General features: G+C 43.0%; 1 protein-coding gene across 2 annotated transcripts; it reads left to right on the top strand.

Moving 5' to 3' along the window:
• Positions 1 to 2,839: 2,839 nt before the first annotated feature.
• Positions 2,840 to 5,468, top strand: LOC309547394 (uncharacterized protein). 2 transcript variants are annotated; one of them, XM_082247237.1, is made up of 4 exons: positions 2,840 to 3,251; positions 3,337 to 3,506; positions 3,967 to 4,123; positions 4,210 to 5,468. In XM_082247237.1, the coding sequence occupies exons 2-4, from the start codon at positions 3,448 to 3,450 to the stop codon at positions 4,951 to 4,953; spliced, it is 960 nt and encodes a 319-aa protein (XP_082103363.1). In that variant the 5' UTR covers positions 2,840 to 3,251; positions 3,337 to 3,447; the 3' UTR covers positions 4,954 to 5,468. The 2 variants fall into 2 exon arrangements, with proteins under 2 accessions (XP_082103363.1, XP_082103362.1); XM_082247236.1 differs by having other exon boundaries at positions 2,840 to 3,506.
• The last annotated feature ends 8,288 nt before the right edge of the window (positions 5,469 to 13,756 follow it).

The raw sequence follows: 13,756 nt of genomic DNA, 5'->3' as shown, positions 1-13,756 counted from the left end.
AGGACTCTAACTTCCTTTCCTAGTGAAACTTGACTGAAGTCCTTGCAGAAGGCAGATACAGACTTCTTTACTGCAACAGCAAACTGATTGCAGAACCAAGCAATGTCCCATAGTAAAATAGTGGACAGTCCTGGACAAAGCTCTAAGAACACTAGCCACTAGTGTTCTCTTTGTGTTGACACTCAGCTGACTTAGAGCACTAGAGTGGGTTAACTGTCTCAGGATCCTTAGGGTATCTGTACTCACAAGGCTCCTGAAGCACCACGGCCACGTTTTCTCTGTCAGCTACAGTAGGACCAGGGTCAGCCTCACAGACTTCAGACCCTCAAGTCGCCCATCTGAGGCCATATGGCAGCAAGGGAATAAAGGGAATCAACTCGGTAAAGGAGGAGAGCATATTTAAAAGAAGAAAAACTACCACAAGAGGACACAGTTTTAAATTAGAGGGGCAAAGGTTTAAAAGTAATATGAGGAAGTATTACTTTACTGAGAGAGTAGTGGATGCATGGAATAACCTTCCTGCAGAAGTGGTAGCTGCAAATACAGTGAAGGAGTTTAAGCATGCATGGGATAGGCATAAGGCTATCCTTCATATAAGATAGGGCCAGGGACTATTCATAGGATTCAGATATATTGGGCAGACTAGATGGGCCAAATGGTTCTTATCTGCCGACACATTCTATGTTTCTATGTTTCTAAGAGCCTGGGGAGACAGCGCCTCTTCTCCCCAGTCAATTACAATTCTCTGCTAGGAAATACCAAGAGCCCATGTGCTCCCAGAATATAAATACAGGCACCCAGTATAATTAGGGGCACCTTCCTTTGTAATTGGCCAGAGCTGTATGAACATTCATGCATGGTTTCAACCTACTATCCAGCCTTTTCCATAGTTGCCAGGACAAAGTGAAATTCAAGACAGCATGAGCAGCACCAGAGCACACTAAGCAGACTACACAAGCCGATCACAGCTCTCTATTAAGCAGACAGCAATTCAATTTACCAAGTTGTTCCAAAAACTATAATTCACTAATCCTAGTACCTACCTAGGAGGGTGCTACAAGAAAAACAGTTTGTTAAAATCCTTGCCATATACATTGATCATCCAGAGTTCCGTGTACAGTGCATTTCTGTTCACTGGTTCAGGTTCGATTCCGGTGCAAATTTTTCCCTAAATTTGCACCTGAATCAGACCCAAAAGAGCACAGGACCCTTTTTAAAACCACACCGCAGCCACCCCTGACATGTCAGAACCGGCTCCATTGAAAGCCAGTCACACTCACATTATGCGTATTTGGATAAGGTTAAAAATGCATCCAATACGCATATATGTGAACCCAGCCTTAGGATTGGTATTTTTGTCCAACCAGTTCTGAGATATACGCTGCTCTGTCACACACAAGCTCGTCTGCTAGTGCTGGAGCTCTGATTTTTTTTTTTTTTTTTGCAGTTAGGTAACACATTTTCCAGCCTGTGACTGGACAACTAAAAGAGATGCAGCAGACCCATTTCTCTGCACTCTCCTCCTAGTTATGTTGTTCACTGCAACATAACTAGTTGGATCTTTGTACTGCTTCTCCCTTCCCTTCAGTTCAAGCTTTGTTGTACAGGGACTACAAAAGGTTGATACCATGTCAAGCTTGAGTACTCTTACTGCTTGCATTTAAAATTAAGTTGCAAGAATTTGTGTATTTTATAGCTGCCTGATATTCAGATTTAATTTTGCAATAATGAATACAGAACTACATTAATCTGTGTCTTTTATATCTTCCTGAAGTTCCGCTACTGCTGTCAGTGGTGGGGCAGGTATAGAAAAAGCATTGCTCCCATGGACTCCCAATGATTCTATAGCAGGTTATGGATGGACACAATATAATTCTGGCTGGCACCACAGTGTGTTGATCGCCGCTTCATCTACAAAAGCGCCTGCCAGTTTAATCTCGTTAAGTATTTTCATTACTCAGTTATTTCTGGTCTCTGTGGATAATTTTGCTTCTGCACTTACTGCCCATGTTGTTATTGCCTTGGCCACTGATTTCACAGGCTTGCTCCATGCTCCCTATTTTAAAGGGGAGAGGAGGGGGGTCCTGCCCACTCCTAGGGTTTAAACCCTAGGTTTATAGGAAGTCCCCTGCCTTCGGTGATAGGTTGGTTAAGAAAGTTGTGGAACCACCTAAACGTCCTGAGATGTTTTGTGATAAGGTTGGGTTCTACACATGTAGAAGGTGCAGATCATGCCAACAAGTTAATACACAAATTCAAGGATTAACCAAATTTACCTCAACAGCTATTGGGAGGGAATTGGAAATTAATGAGTTTATTTCCTGTAACTCCCCTTTTGTAGTGTATTCTCTGGAATGCCCTTGTGGGTTAATGTATATATTTTTTTTCCAACAATGTATATTGGGCGTACCAAGAGGTTGCTAGGCAAGCGCATTTCAGAGCATATAAACAATATTAAAATTGGTTTTGGGAACCACAGTGTGTCCCTTCATTTTAGATTGAAACACAATAAAAATCCATTTGAACTGAAATTTTGGGGGATTAATGTGACCCCTGCAGTATGGAGGGGCATTAATAGGATAAGAGAATTATCCAAAAATGAGACCAAGTGGATTTTTCTGACATATACTTTGAGCCCCAAAGGTATGAAAGTAGAATTAGGCCTCATGCACATGGGGCGTTTTTACAGCTGCTTTTAGGAGCGTCAGGTGTTTTTTTTTTTTTTGCAGCTTAAAAACGCCCCTCCATGTTATTCTATGGCCTCATGCACACACAGATGTTTTTGAGCTGTAAGTGGCCTAGGCGTTTTTAAGCTGCAAAAAAAAAAAAAAAAACACGGCCTGCGCGTTCTGAGGACCAGCGTTACAGCTGTAAAAACGCCTTACGCTGCTAAAGGGTGCTTAACTCTGTTTAATGTTGCATATTGGCGTTTTGCCACGTCAGGCATTTTTAAGCTGTAGAAATGTGATTGGTCACTGTACTGGAGGAAAAACAGGAAATGCATTTATTTACATTACCCAAGTGTCCTTTGCTCATCCGTGTGGTTGTGTGATGAAAGAGGACAGGGAAAATGGCTGCAGACATCTCACAAGCAGATCTCATATCTGCAGTGGAGCTCCATCCCAAGCTGTGGGATGTATCGCATCCCTTCTACAGTGATCGCATAAAGAAGGGGAAAACTTGGATGGACATCGCTTCTGCGCTGACACCAGGCTGGGACTGGATGACCAATGCAGAGAAAAGAGAGAGAAGTACGTTTTTCTTTTTTCAGAAATGCATGACTTGTTTGCTGTGTCATAAAAGAATGCATATTAACCCTTTCTCACTTTTCTGTAGGTAAAATTTTTCAGCGACGCTGGAAGTCCCTCCGCGACCGTGTGAGGAGGGATTTGACAGAAGAGAAGAAGGCTCAGACAAGTGGAGCACCAGCTCCTCAAAAAAAGCCACATGTCTATCGGAACCATTTGTCTTTCCTCCACCCAAGCCATGATAGACAGCAATAGAGAGTAAGTTATTTTTTTTTTTTTTTTTTAAGCACATACTGTATATTTCAATTTGTGCAGTACTCTAAGGGGCCTTAATTACACTTGCATTCTTACCAGCGGACTCCATTTTGCTCAGCGGATATTGATCCACAGATCCCCACTGAGCAGGCGGATGACAAATCCATCTATGTTCTTTGTGCACGTAGACGGACCTGTCAGAGCACCGCTCTCCTCTATGGGTAGATCTTAAAAAAATAGACTGTCTGTCCGTTTTCTTCCGATCCATTACTCCAGGCGGATGTAAAATAGGGTTTCCATCTGTCTGGAGTTCCTGGACAGGATCAGTTTGGATAGTAGCGGGTGTCAGCGGACATGTCATCGATGACATCCGCCGCTCCATAGGGGTGCATGGAGCATTGTTTCCTGCTAATATAATTTTACTATTCTGCAGCCATTTTGTGACATATTGTTTTCTTTTCAGGACAACATCTAACATTGATGATGCAAGAGGGCATACGGAAGCAGCAGTAGAAGCGCCCTTGGAAGAAAGACTCCCCAGTGCTGCCACAGACAGCAGTGAACTCACACCCTCCTATCCATCTAGTTTGTCCAATGTGATGGATGAATCCACATTTCAGGTTAGTGTCTGTCTGTTATGTCTGTCTGTCATTCTGTTTGTCAGTCTATGTGCCAATCTGAACATTTTCTTTTTTTTTTTTATCAGGAATCCAGGGACCTGGATGTTGCTGCAATCAGCCAAAATCTTGGCAAGGTGCGTGGCCGTGGCGAGGTGTGTGGCCGTGACGAGGTGCATGGCCATGGCGGTGTGCGTGGCCATGCCCGCAATCAGCGTCAGAGGGGTGGCGGTGTCATTATTCCAAACGAGGACAGGGTGTTAGCGTTGCTGCAGGAAGTGCGGCAGGAGAGGCGCAGTGTGGATACCTTCTTGGATCCTGGCAACCCCCGTGCCTGCTTCTGCCGCACTTTATATAATATACTGGAGAACATTGGGGGAGACCAGGAGAAGCTTTGCATGGATCGCATGTTCGGTATTGCAATACAATACCGACATGCTAAATTAAGTGGTGGGCCGCCCCCACCACCACCACCACCCCCAAGGGATCCATACAATGCATTTCTGGATCCCCCAATGGCATCCGGGACCTCAGCAGCGCTAACACCCCCCTTTCAATATCAGCCCCCTCCGCAACGCCAGCTAACACCTACCTTGTCCCTGTCCTCCTATTACCCACCCCACTCCTCTGTTGAATTTCATCCTACTTCTCAACAACATGCCCATTCCCATTACCCAGATCGCACATTTCCAGGACCCCCCTACCACCATGATTTTGGGCATGAACGCCTGCCCCAAGCCACCCACTTTCATCCTGATTCAACCTTTCCCCGTCCCCAATCACCAGGTGCAAGCCATGGTGACCAATCTTCCTCCACCTATGAGCAGCTGTGATTCTTTTAATTTTTTTTCTTAACTAAATAAAAGTCTGGTAAGATTATATTTTGTCTTTTTTTTTTTTTTTTGGTGTATGTGGCAAAAATAGTACATCTGCACAGGCCAGTAAGGAGTGGCATACGCTTGCCTCATGCAGAAGGAAACCAACCTTTTTCCTTCTGCATGGGGCAAACCTATGCACAGGCCAGTAAGGGGTGTCATACACTTGCCTCATGCAGAAGGAAACCACCCTATTTCCTTCTGCATGGGGCAAACGTATGCACAGGCCAGTAAGGGGTGGCATACGCTTGCCTCAAGCATAAGGAAACAACCCTTTTTCCTTCTGCATGGGGCAAACGTATGCACAGGCCAGTAAGGGGTGGCATACGCTTGCCTCATGCAGAATAAAATTGCACTGGAACAATGGACAAATAAGAGACATCAAAAGAACTGACAGAAATGTTTAAAAGCTTTATTAGAAGATAACAAAAATTTAACAAGATGGATGTTTTTAGACACAATTATTCTGCCATGCCACTTCCCTATCAGGCGAGACAAAGAAATCAGCAAACTGATCCCTAATGGTAATGACCCGTGCTGTTGTCCGCAATTCCATAAACTGCACGCGATGACTGGGGTTACGTGGCTCTTATTCGGCGGTTCTCCTATCGCTTTGCCTTATAAAACTGTGCAAAACTCAGCATGCCAGGACCACCTTGATGGCATTGTCGACATCCAGCTGCAAACAGGACAGCACACACCGAACACACACTCCACAACGTGGCGTGCACGGCTCAGGCGGTAAATGAAGACTCTTTTGGAATGACACTGTATGGCCTCATCAAATTTTCTGCCAGTCCAAAAGCCTCATCTGCCACCACGACCAATGGCAAGCTCGGTTCTTCTGTACATGGTAGAGGCCTGCTTGCTGGTAAATTGAGCCGTCCTTCATGTAGCCGACTTCCGAAGGCCGATTCACGAAAGAGGCGGGCATCACCCTGGCTGCCGTATGCTCCAACATCAACTGCAATAAATTGCAGATGGGCATCAGCCAATGCCAGGAGTACCACCGAAAAATATTTTTTGTAATTGAAATACGCCGATCCGGATTGGGTAGGCTTCTTCACCCTGATGTGCTTTCCATCAAGGGCACCAATACAGTTGTTTTCTCCCAAAACTCATCTTCAACAGCTTCCCAGATCTCTTCGGTCGGCTCCGGCATGACCACCTGCTTCAATTCCTCCCATATTGCCACGCATATTTCCTTGGTAATTTTTGCCACCGTGGAGACACCAAGTAGAAAATAGCTGTGTAGGGAGGCAAAACTTTGTCCAGTAGCAAGAAACCTAAAATAATAATTGCAAAAAAAAAAAAAAAATTATTATTATATATTTTTATAAATATATATATATATATATATATATATATATATATATATATATATATATATATATATATATATATATATATATATATATATATATATATATATATATATATGTATATATAGAGCTTTCTAACCTTTGAACTTTCAAGCAACATCAACAAACTCTTTTAACTATACCTCACACTAGGACCTCACCCTCTAAACCCTAACCCTCTTAACACTAACCCCTAACCCCAAGTCCTAACCCTAGACAAAACCCCCTAAAATTATTTCACTTACCGAAGTGTCACAAGCAGCCGTTCCTCCAGTGACACACTGCTTCTCATCATAGTGTCCATCCTGGATAGCCTTGGCCTGAGCTTCTTCAGCAGGTCATCAAAAAGAGGCACAGACATGCGTGTAAAGTTCTGAAACTTGTCCGGATACATGCGCAGTTGGGTATACATATTGGTAAAGTACCCCACCGACAGACATAACATGATGCACCCAGAACCGACGCCATCTGCTGCTCCTCTCCTCCTCCTCTCCTCCTCCTCCTCCAACTGTCTCCTTCTCTGCATCCTTCTCAAGATGATGAGCAGGATTGCCTCATCAATCTTTTGAACAACAGGATCCATGATACAAAAATCAACAAAAATCACCAAAACTCTCAAACACAAAAACCACTGTCAACTGCTCCAAAATGCTCTCTCCTCTCTCTCTCTCTCCAACCAAAATGGCATTGACACATGGCATTGTGGTTCATTTGGGTGTAGAAAATGGAGGAGGGCTTATTCTTTTAAAAAACGCTGCTAAGCGCTAACGCGGCTTAACGCTCATTGACGCCAATGCAAAATGCTGCTTAAAGTGCGTTTTTAACGCCGCTTTTTCCCGGCGTCAGAACTAGCTTTGCAGCACATTTTTTCTAACGCCCCGTGTGCATGAGGCCTTAGACTTAAATTGTTTTAACAGCTACTATTGATTTTTATGATCTAATATTTTAATGTATATATTTCTAGGAATTATAAATTTTTAATTAATTACTGTTTTGATTGATGTGGATTGAGTGTTTTAAGATAATGGTATTTTTTCGGGGCATACTGGCTATTTTTCTTAATTTTTCTTGTAAAGGTTTTAATTACTGATTTACGTCGACTTATATATATATGTATATATATATATATATATATATATATATATATATATATATATATATATATAAAGGCATTTGCAGTAGATCCGGGGGGTTGTTAGTGATTGTGGCACGATCCCCGACTTCAGTCTTTTTCAGGTAACTTGTCCCTTGAATTAGGTTCTGTTTTAAAGCCTAGAGTGTGACAGTATCCTTCGTTACTATTATGCAGTGGAATCTGTGTAAAGAGATGCCTTTATTGATATTGGGACTGAATATAGAGTTAATATTATAGCGGTATGCCTATAAATTGAATGAACCGCGCCGGGTGGCCACGCCCCCTGACAAAGTTGATGACAAAACGTGTTAGAGTGTAACCACACAGCTACTACGAACACTGATTGATTGTGCCAAGGATTACCATGGGAGTGTGTTCCTTTCTCTATGATTACCTGCTTGATTGACCTAGCTGGAGCGAGAGCTTGAGAGGTTGCCTGAAAAGGGGATTCTTTTGAATAAAAGTCCATGCCAAGGAAAAGGAATTTGATTGTAGAACGCATCTGTTTGCTATCTCTGGTGAGTTTAATATCCAAAGGGAGTGGTATTCCAGGAGGTGTGGTGATGGTCTTTATACAAATCTGTTCCTTTAGCCATATCTACCATCCCGAAAACTTTTTATTCTCACCGGATGATTATATGGACTAATCCGTTTATGGACATTATGTGCATTGGTGGAAGTACTTATGCAATTATCAAAATATTAGGCTCTGCTAATGCTCTGATCTCCTTGAGCCCCCGTTCACATAGGGGCGACGCCCTACTTCACATAGGGGCCGTCACGGACTTCATACCATTGAAGTCTATGGCGGTCGCCTCCTGGTCGCCCCAAACAAGCTCCGGACACTTTTTCTAAGTCGGAGCGACTTGTGTCGCTCCTATTAGAACGGGTCCGCAGCTTCCCTATGGGAGGCGACCTACCGCGACCTGTGAGGCGACCAGGTCGCCTCACAGGTCGCCTTAGTGTGAACGGGGGCTTATTATTAGCATATTTGGCTATTTATTTGTTTGTGTATAGTAGCTGCTGTAGATCTGTTATTGACTTTGATTGTTGATTTATTTTAACATCACTGTATAAGTCTATTTGATTTCCACGTCACTCTATAAGCGCTGGAAGGGGGGCATTTTTTAATGCTTTCAGTTTTTTGGTTAAAGATTTTACATAACTGAATAAAAGCTGACCATCAATCCTCTAACTTCCAATTTTGCAAAAAAAAAAAAGCTTGGTCTGTTAAAGGAATTTCGGAAATTACAGACTGACTGGATGGATCATCAGGTGAAAAAGAAGGAAAAAAATGTAAAAGAGAAAACTTATATAGCAACCACATTCAAGAATTAGTAAGCTGCAATATAATACATTGTTTTGGAGAGGGGGGTGGTTACTGCTGCTTTAAGATTATTTGGACCTTACTCAAACTCATGTATTCCTCTAGGTGCTACCCCAAGAAATTCTCTAAGGTTTGGGAAATTTGACTTAGTTCAACTTCTGAAAACGCCTCCTCAGAGAAGACCACCCAGACAGACGAAACTTGTTTTTGGACCCTACTGTGGGTCCCCTGTGGAAGTGGTCTTTGTGGAATTATAGTTTGACACGTGGGTAGCGGGAATCTCTAGTTGTGAGGGTATGGTACCCTAGGAGATGTCATAAAATATATCACTGGGTAAATTGTTCACTCTATCTTCGTGCACACACGGTATTGTTTTGAATGTTTGGCTATTCAGTTTTCTATTGTATATGAGCGAACCAAGGTATGCCCAATTGGCTCTGTTTTTTATTTCTCTTTTCCTACAAAACTCAAAAAAAAAGAAGTTGGAAAAAAAGATTTGCAGCTTGTTGAATTAACACAAGCTCCCCTGAAGCTGGCACCTGGTCTACTGCAAAGCAGCAGACAATCACAAGGGCTTTAAGAAGCACTGCTTCTTTGAACCCTTCAGCTAAAGTTGGCATTCTTTTCATTCTGTAGTAGTGCCTCAGACAAACTATTCAAATGATGGGGCTGGCTTTAGACCCCGTTCACACCTTTGTGATTTAATGCCCACTTTGAACCACAAAACAACACATGCACCCAGTTTTGCTAGTAGACATATGTACACTGCATTGACATAGATTGGTCAAGCAGGTCCTTTTTTTTTTGTGTCAAAACGCTATTGATGGTGATGGCAGTGCATGAAGGTACATGTAGCATGTGTTTTAGTCTGTTTTCAGAGCATGGTAACCAGGCTCTCCCTTAGCAATACCTAATATTGACTAAGCATTAGATTGGCAGGCAGAAAGCAGGAAAAGCACATACATGTATGTAGCACTGACCCCCGAAAGGGCTGCTGGTTTGATCTGGGCCTGCACTCTACCAATAAATCCCACTAACTTGGCTCAATCCCCTTGGCACAGCTGTGATGCAATGCAATACAATACAATGTAAGATAGTACAAAATACCTGTATTGTCACTCCAGGATAAGACAACAGCACAATGGATTTCAATTTTAAACAATTAGAAAGAAACAGTATACATATATATATGTCTATACCTGGGAGCTCCCCCTACTTTATAAGCTATGTGTGAGATCTCACTTTTTGGAGTACTTAGTCCTGGATCTTCTTTTCTTCGCTAGCTAAGGTGGCTCCTTGTGATTTGTAATCCACAGTTTTGGTGAATTAAATTGAAGTGAAAATGCTTCTGGTGTAGCTGTAACAACTATTTTAACATTTCTTGAGACATCAAGGTAGATAGGCCTCAAACCTTCTCAGTATCAGTTGCTCTGCTCCTTCATGGAACTATAATTTCCAGTGAGGCCTGTATATGAGTCTAACTGCATGTAAGATTTAACAAACTGTGGGCCGTGACCCACTCACCCACTGGATAGAGGCTCTGTGGGGTGACTGAAACTTGCTTCTCCGTCAGCTGGACCATTTGCTCCGTTCACCCCCACTGGGTGGATCCCGTCCTACGATGCTCGGATGAGTGTCTCTGGATCTCTGCAATCTGGCCACCGTCTCCCCACAGGTCCTCTCAGGCAGGCCACACCATTCCAAGAGACCTAAAATGGCTGCTCCGGCCCCTTTTATCCCCTACCCAGCATGCCCTGCACAAGAAAGTGTTCATGGGTAGGTGTAACGCTCCTGCATTTTTGTTATAGTGAGCTGGATTTGCAGCTGCAGAATCTCCACTCAGTAGTCATGTAGAGATGTGTTGAATTACCAGATCCAACTCTCCAGACTCATCACTGTGGACCCGCCTGCTTCAGCATACAAATACACATACACTCTATAAGATGTTCCTGGAGTGATAGGATGTATATGACAGTATAGAGGTGATGTGCTGAAGGGACAGGCGTGAGCAGTGATAGCAATGATAAGCACTTGATAGTAATGTTCAGGAGAGTGGTAGATGGTAATAGGTAGAATGCAGATAGGTTAGTAATCATGTATAGTAACAGGTGGTAAGGACAGCAGATGACATATACAGGAGAGACTAACCCAGTGCAAGGATAGATGGTAGTAGACTCAAGAGCTAGCAATCTATGTAACAGTGTAGATGATAGGATTAGTAATGCATAGATAGTAACAGTCCTTAATGTGCAGAAGTAGATAGTGTAAGTTTGTTATGAAGGAATCCCCTGTGGAGTACTTATCACTAGTGAGGTTAGTAAGTAGAAGGGTCCGGTAGTAAGGGAGTGATCCGGTAGCGAGACACGGGATCAGTAGCGAGGTTCCGGTCTGTTCCAGGTAAAGAGATTAGCTGGAGGCTCCGGCAGCGTAAGACAAGGCTGTTAAGCATGCGGTTTGAACGAACAACCTGTGAGAGAAAGCCGGCGATTGAAATAGCCGCTCAGAGCGGCGCTCAGTGATGATGTCATGCGGCTTAAAGGTATATGCGTTCCACCTAACTGAAAAGGTGGGAGGCAATATGCAATGAAAAATGGGCAATAAGGGTACCAAAGGTACCAGAATCTTACAGTACCCCCCCCCCCTTAAGGCCGGCTCCAGAAGGCCTATAGCACTGGTTTCTCCGGGTATTTAGAGTGAAACCTTCGTATAAGCCTGGGTGCGTGAACATCAGAAGTATCCAACCAGGTGTCGTCTTGGGGTCCATAGTTCTTCCATCTTATGAGATATTGGAGTTTTCCTCTGTGGATACGAGAATCCAAAATCTCCCTAATCTCAAATTCTTCTCCGCCTTCAACTTGTACTGGAGGTGGAGGCAAGATGGTAGGCCTTATTCCTTGGTTAGGAACATGTGGTTTCAGTAGCGACACATGAAAGATGGGATGTATTCTGAGATCTGCCGGTAAAGTGAGTTGCACTGCAGCTTTTCCAATGAGTTTCTTAATTGGGAAGGGTCCCAGAAATAAAGGTCCAAGCTTTTTGCTAGGGATCTTTAACCTTAAATTTTTCGTCGATAGCCAAACGAGGTCCCCAATAGCATATTGAGGAGAGGGTTTCCTACGAAGTTCGTAGTACCTTTTTTGTTGACTATGAGCGTGTGAGATGGTGGTATTAAGTAAACCCAGAGAGTCTTTTATTTGGGTAAGATAATCCGAGGCTACTGGGTTACTTGATGGTAGGATGCGTGGTGGAAGAAGTGTGGGATGAAACCCATAGTTTAAGTAGAATGGACTTTGCTTGGTAGTGCTGTGGGTTGCGTTGTTATAAGCAAATTCCGCCAGAGGGAGGAGGTCCACCCAATCATCCTGTAGGTATGAGGTGTAGCAACGTAGATATTGTTCAATGCACTGGTTGACTCTTTCAGTCTGTCCGTTGGTTTGAGGGTGGTAAGGAGAAGTGAGCTTTCGCTCAATCCGTAGTATATGACATAGAGCTTGCCAAAACTTGGAGATGAACTGTGAACCACGGTCGGATAAAAGAGTCTTTGGAATTCCGTGTAACTTGAACACATGTTTCATTAGTAATTCCGCTGTTTGCTTAGATGAAGGTAGTCTGCGAATAGAAATGAAATGTGCCATCTTTGTCAGATGGTCCACTGACACTAGAATGGTATTAAATCCTTTGGAAGGTGGTAGTTCTACTATAAAGTCTAAGGACACAACTTCCCATGGAACCTGGGGTATTGGTAGACTGCAAAGTAGACCAGATGGTTTTGTAGTGTCAATTTTGGACCTTGCACAGATGTCACATGAAGAAACAAATTTTTGTACAGACGTCTTCATATCAGGCCACCAAAACTGCCTGGTAAGCAAATTAAGGGTTTTAGTCATACCCATATGTCCTGCCATAGGCACATCATGTGACAATTCCAAGATCTTGGTGCGCATAGTGGGGGGTATGTAGAGTTTGTCGTTGTAGTAGAGGAAGCCTTCTGCATCAGTACTTAGTTGTGGTGGAGGTGAATCCAGTCCTATACTGTGCAAAATCTCTTCCTTCAGGGAACGAACAACACCAATAATACGTTCATAGGGTATTATAGGAATAGAAGGGATTTCGGCGCAGTTATCTTCGGTTAATCGTGATAGCGCATCCGCTTTTTTATTTTTGTCTGCAGGCGTGTAGGTCACTAGGAAGTTGAATCTTAGAAAGAATAATGACCATCGTACCTGCCGGTGGGAAAGAGTTTTGTTAGTCTGAAGGTATTGAAGATTTTTATGATCTGTATATATGAGTATTGGTAATCGGGTACCTTCAAGTAGATGTCGCCAATTCTCTAGTGCCAGTTTTATGGCAAGCAACTCTTTTTCACCCACTGGGTAATTCACCTCTGGGCTGCTTAGTGATTTAGAGAAGAAAGCAACTGGGTGGAGTGGTGAAGTATTTGTTGGTCGTTGGGAGAGAACTGCTCCTACTGCCATGTTTGACGCATCTACCTCCAGGATATATTGGAGGGATGGGTCTGGATGGCGTAGTATGGGAGCAGAAGTAAAGCTTGATTTTAACAAGCGGAAAGCTCCATTTGCTTCTTCTGACCATTTGAATTGTTTCTTTATACTTGTAAGTTGTGTGAGAGGTCTCACAATAGCAGAGAAGTTCTTAATGAACTTCCTATAGAAGTTTGAAAATCCGAGGAATCGCTGTAATGCCTTACGAGTTGTTGGTATAGGCCAATCCAGAATACATGATATCTTGCTCATATCCATCTTGATTCCGGTTTTAGATATGATGTATCCTAGGAATAATATTTCTTCTTTATGAAATAGGCATTTTTTTTAATTTCACGTATAGATTGTGTGCGAGTTATCTGGATAACACAAGTCTTACATGTTTTATATGTTCAGACAAAGATTGAGAATAGATAAGTATATCGTCCAGATATAC

The sequence above is a fragment of the Pelophylax lessonae genome, assembly GCF_965119305.1.
Source record: "Pelophylax lessonae genome assembly, chromosome: 2".
Taxonomy (NCBI): domain Eukaryota; kingdom Metazoa; phylum Chordata; class Amphibia; order Anura; family Ranidae; genus Pelophylax; species Pelophylax lessonae.
This window is presented reverse-complemented; position numbering and strand designations above follow the sequence as displayed.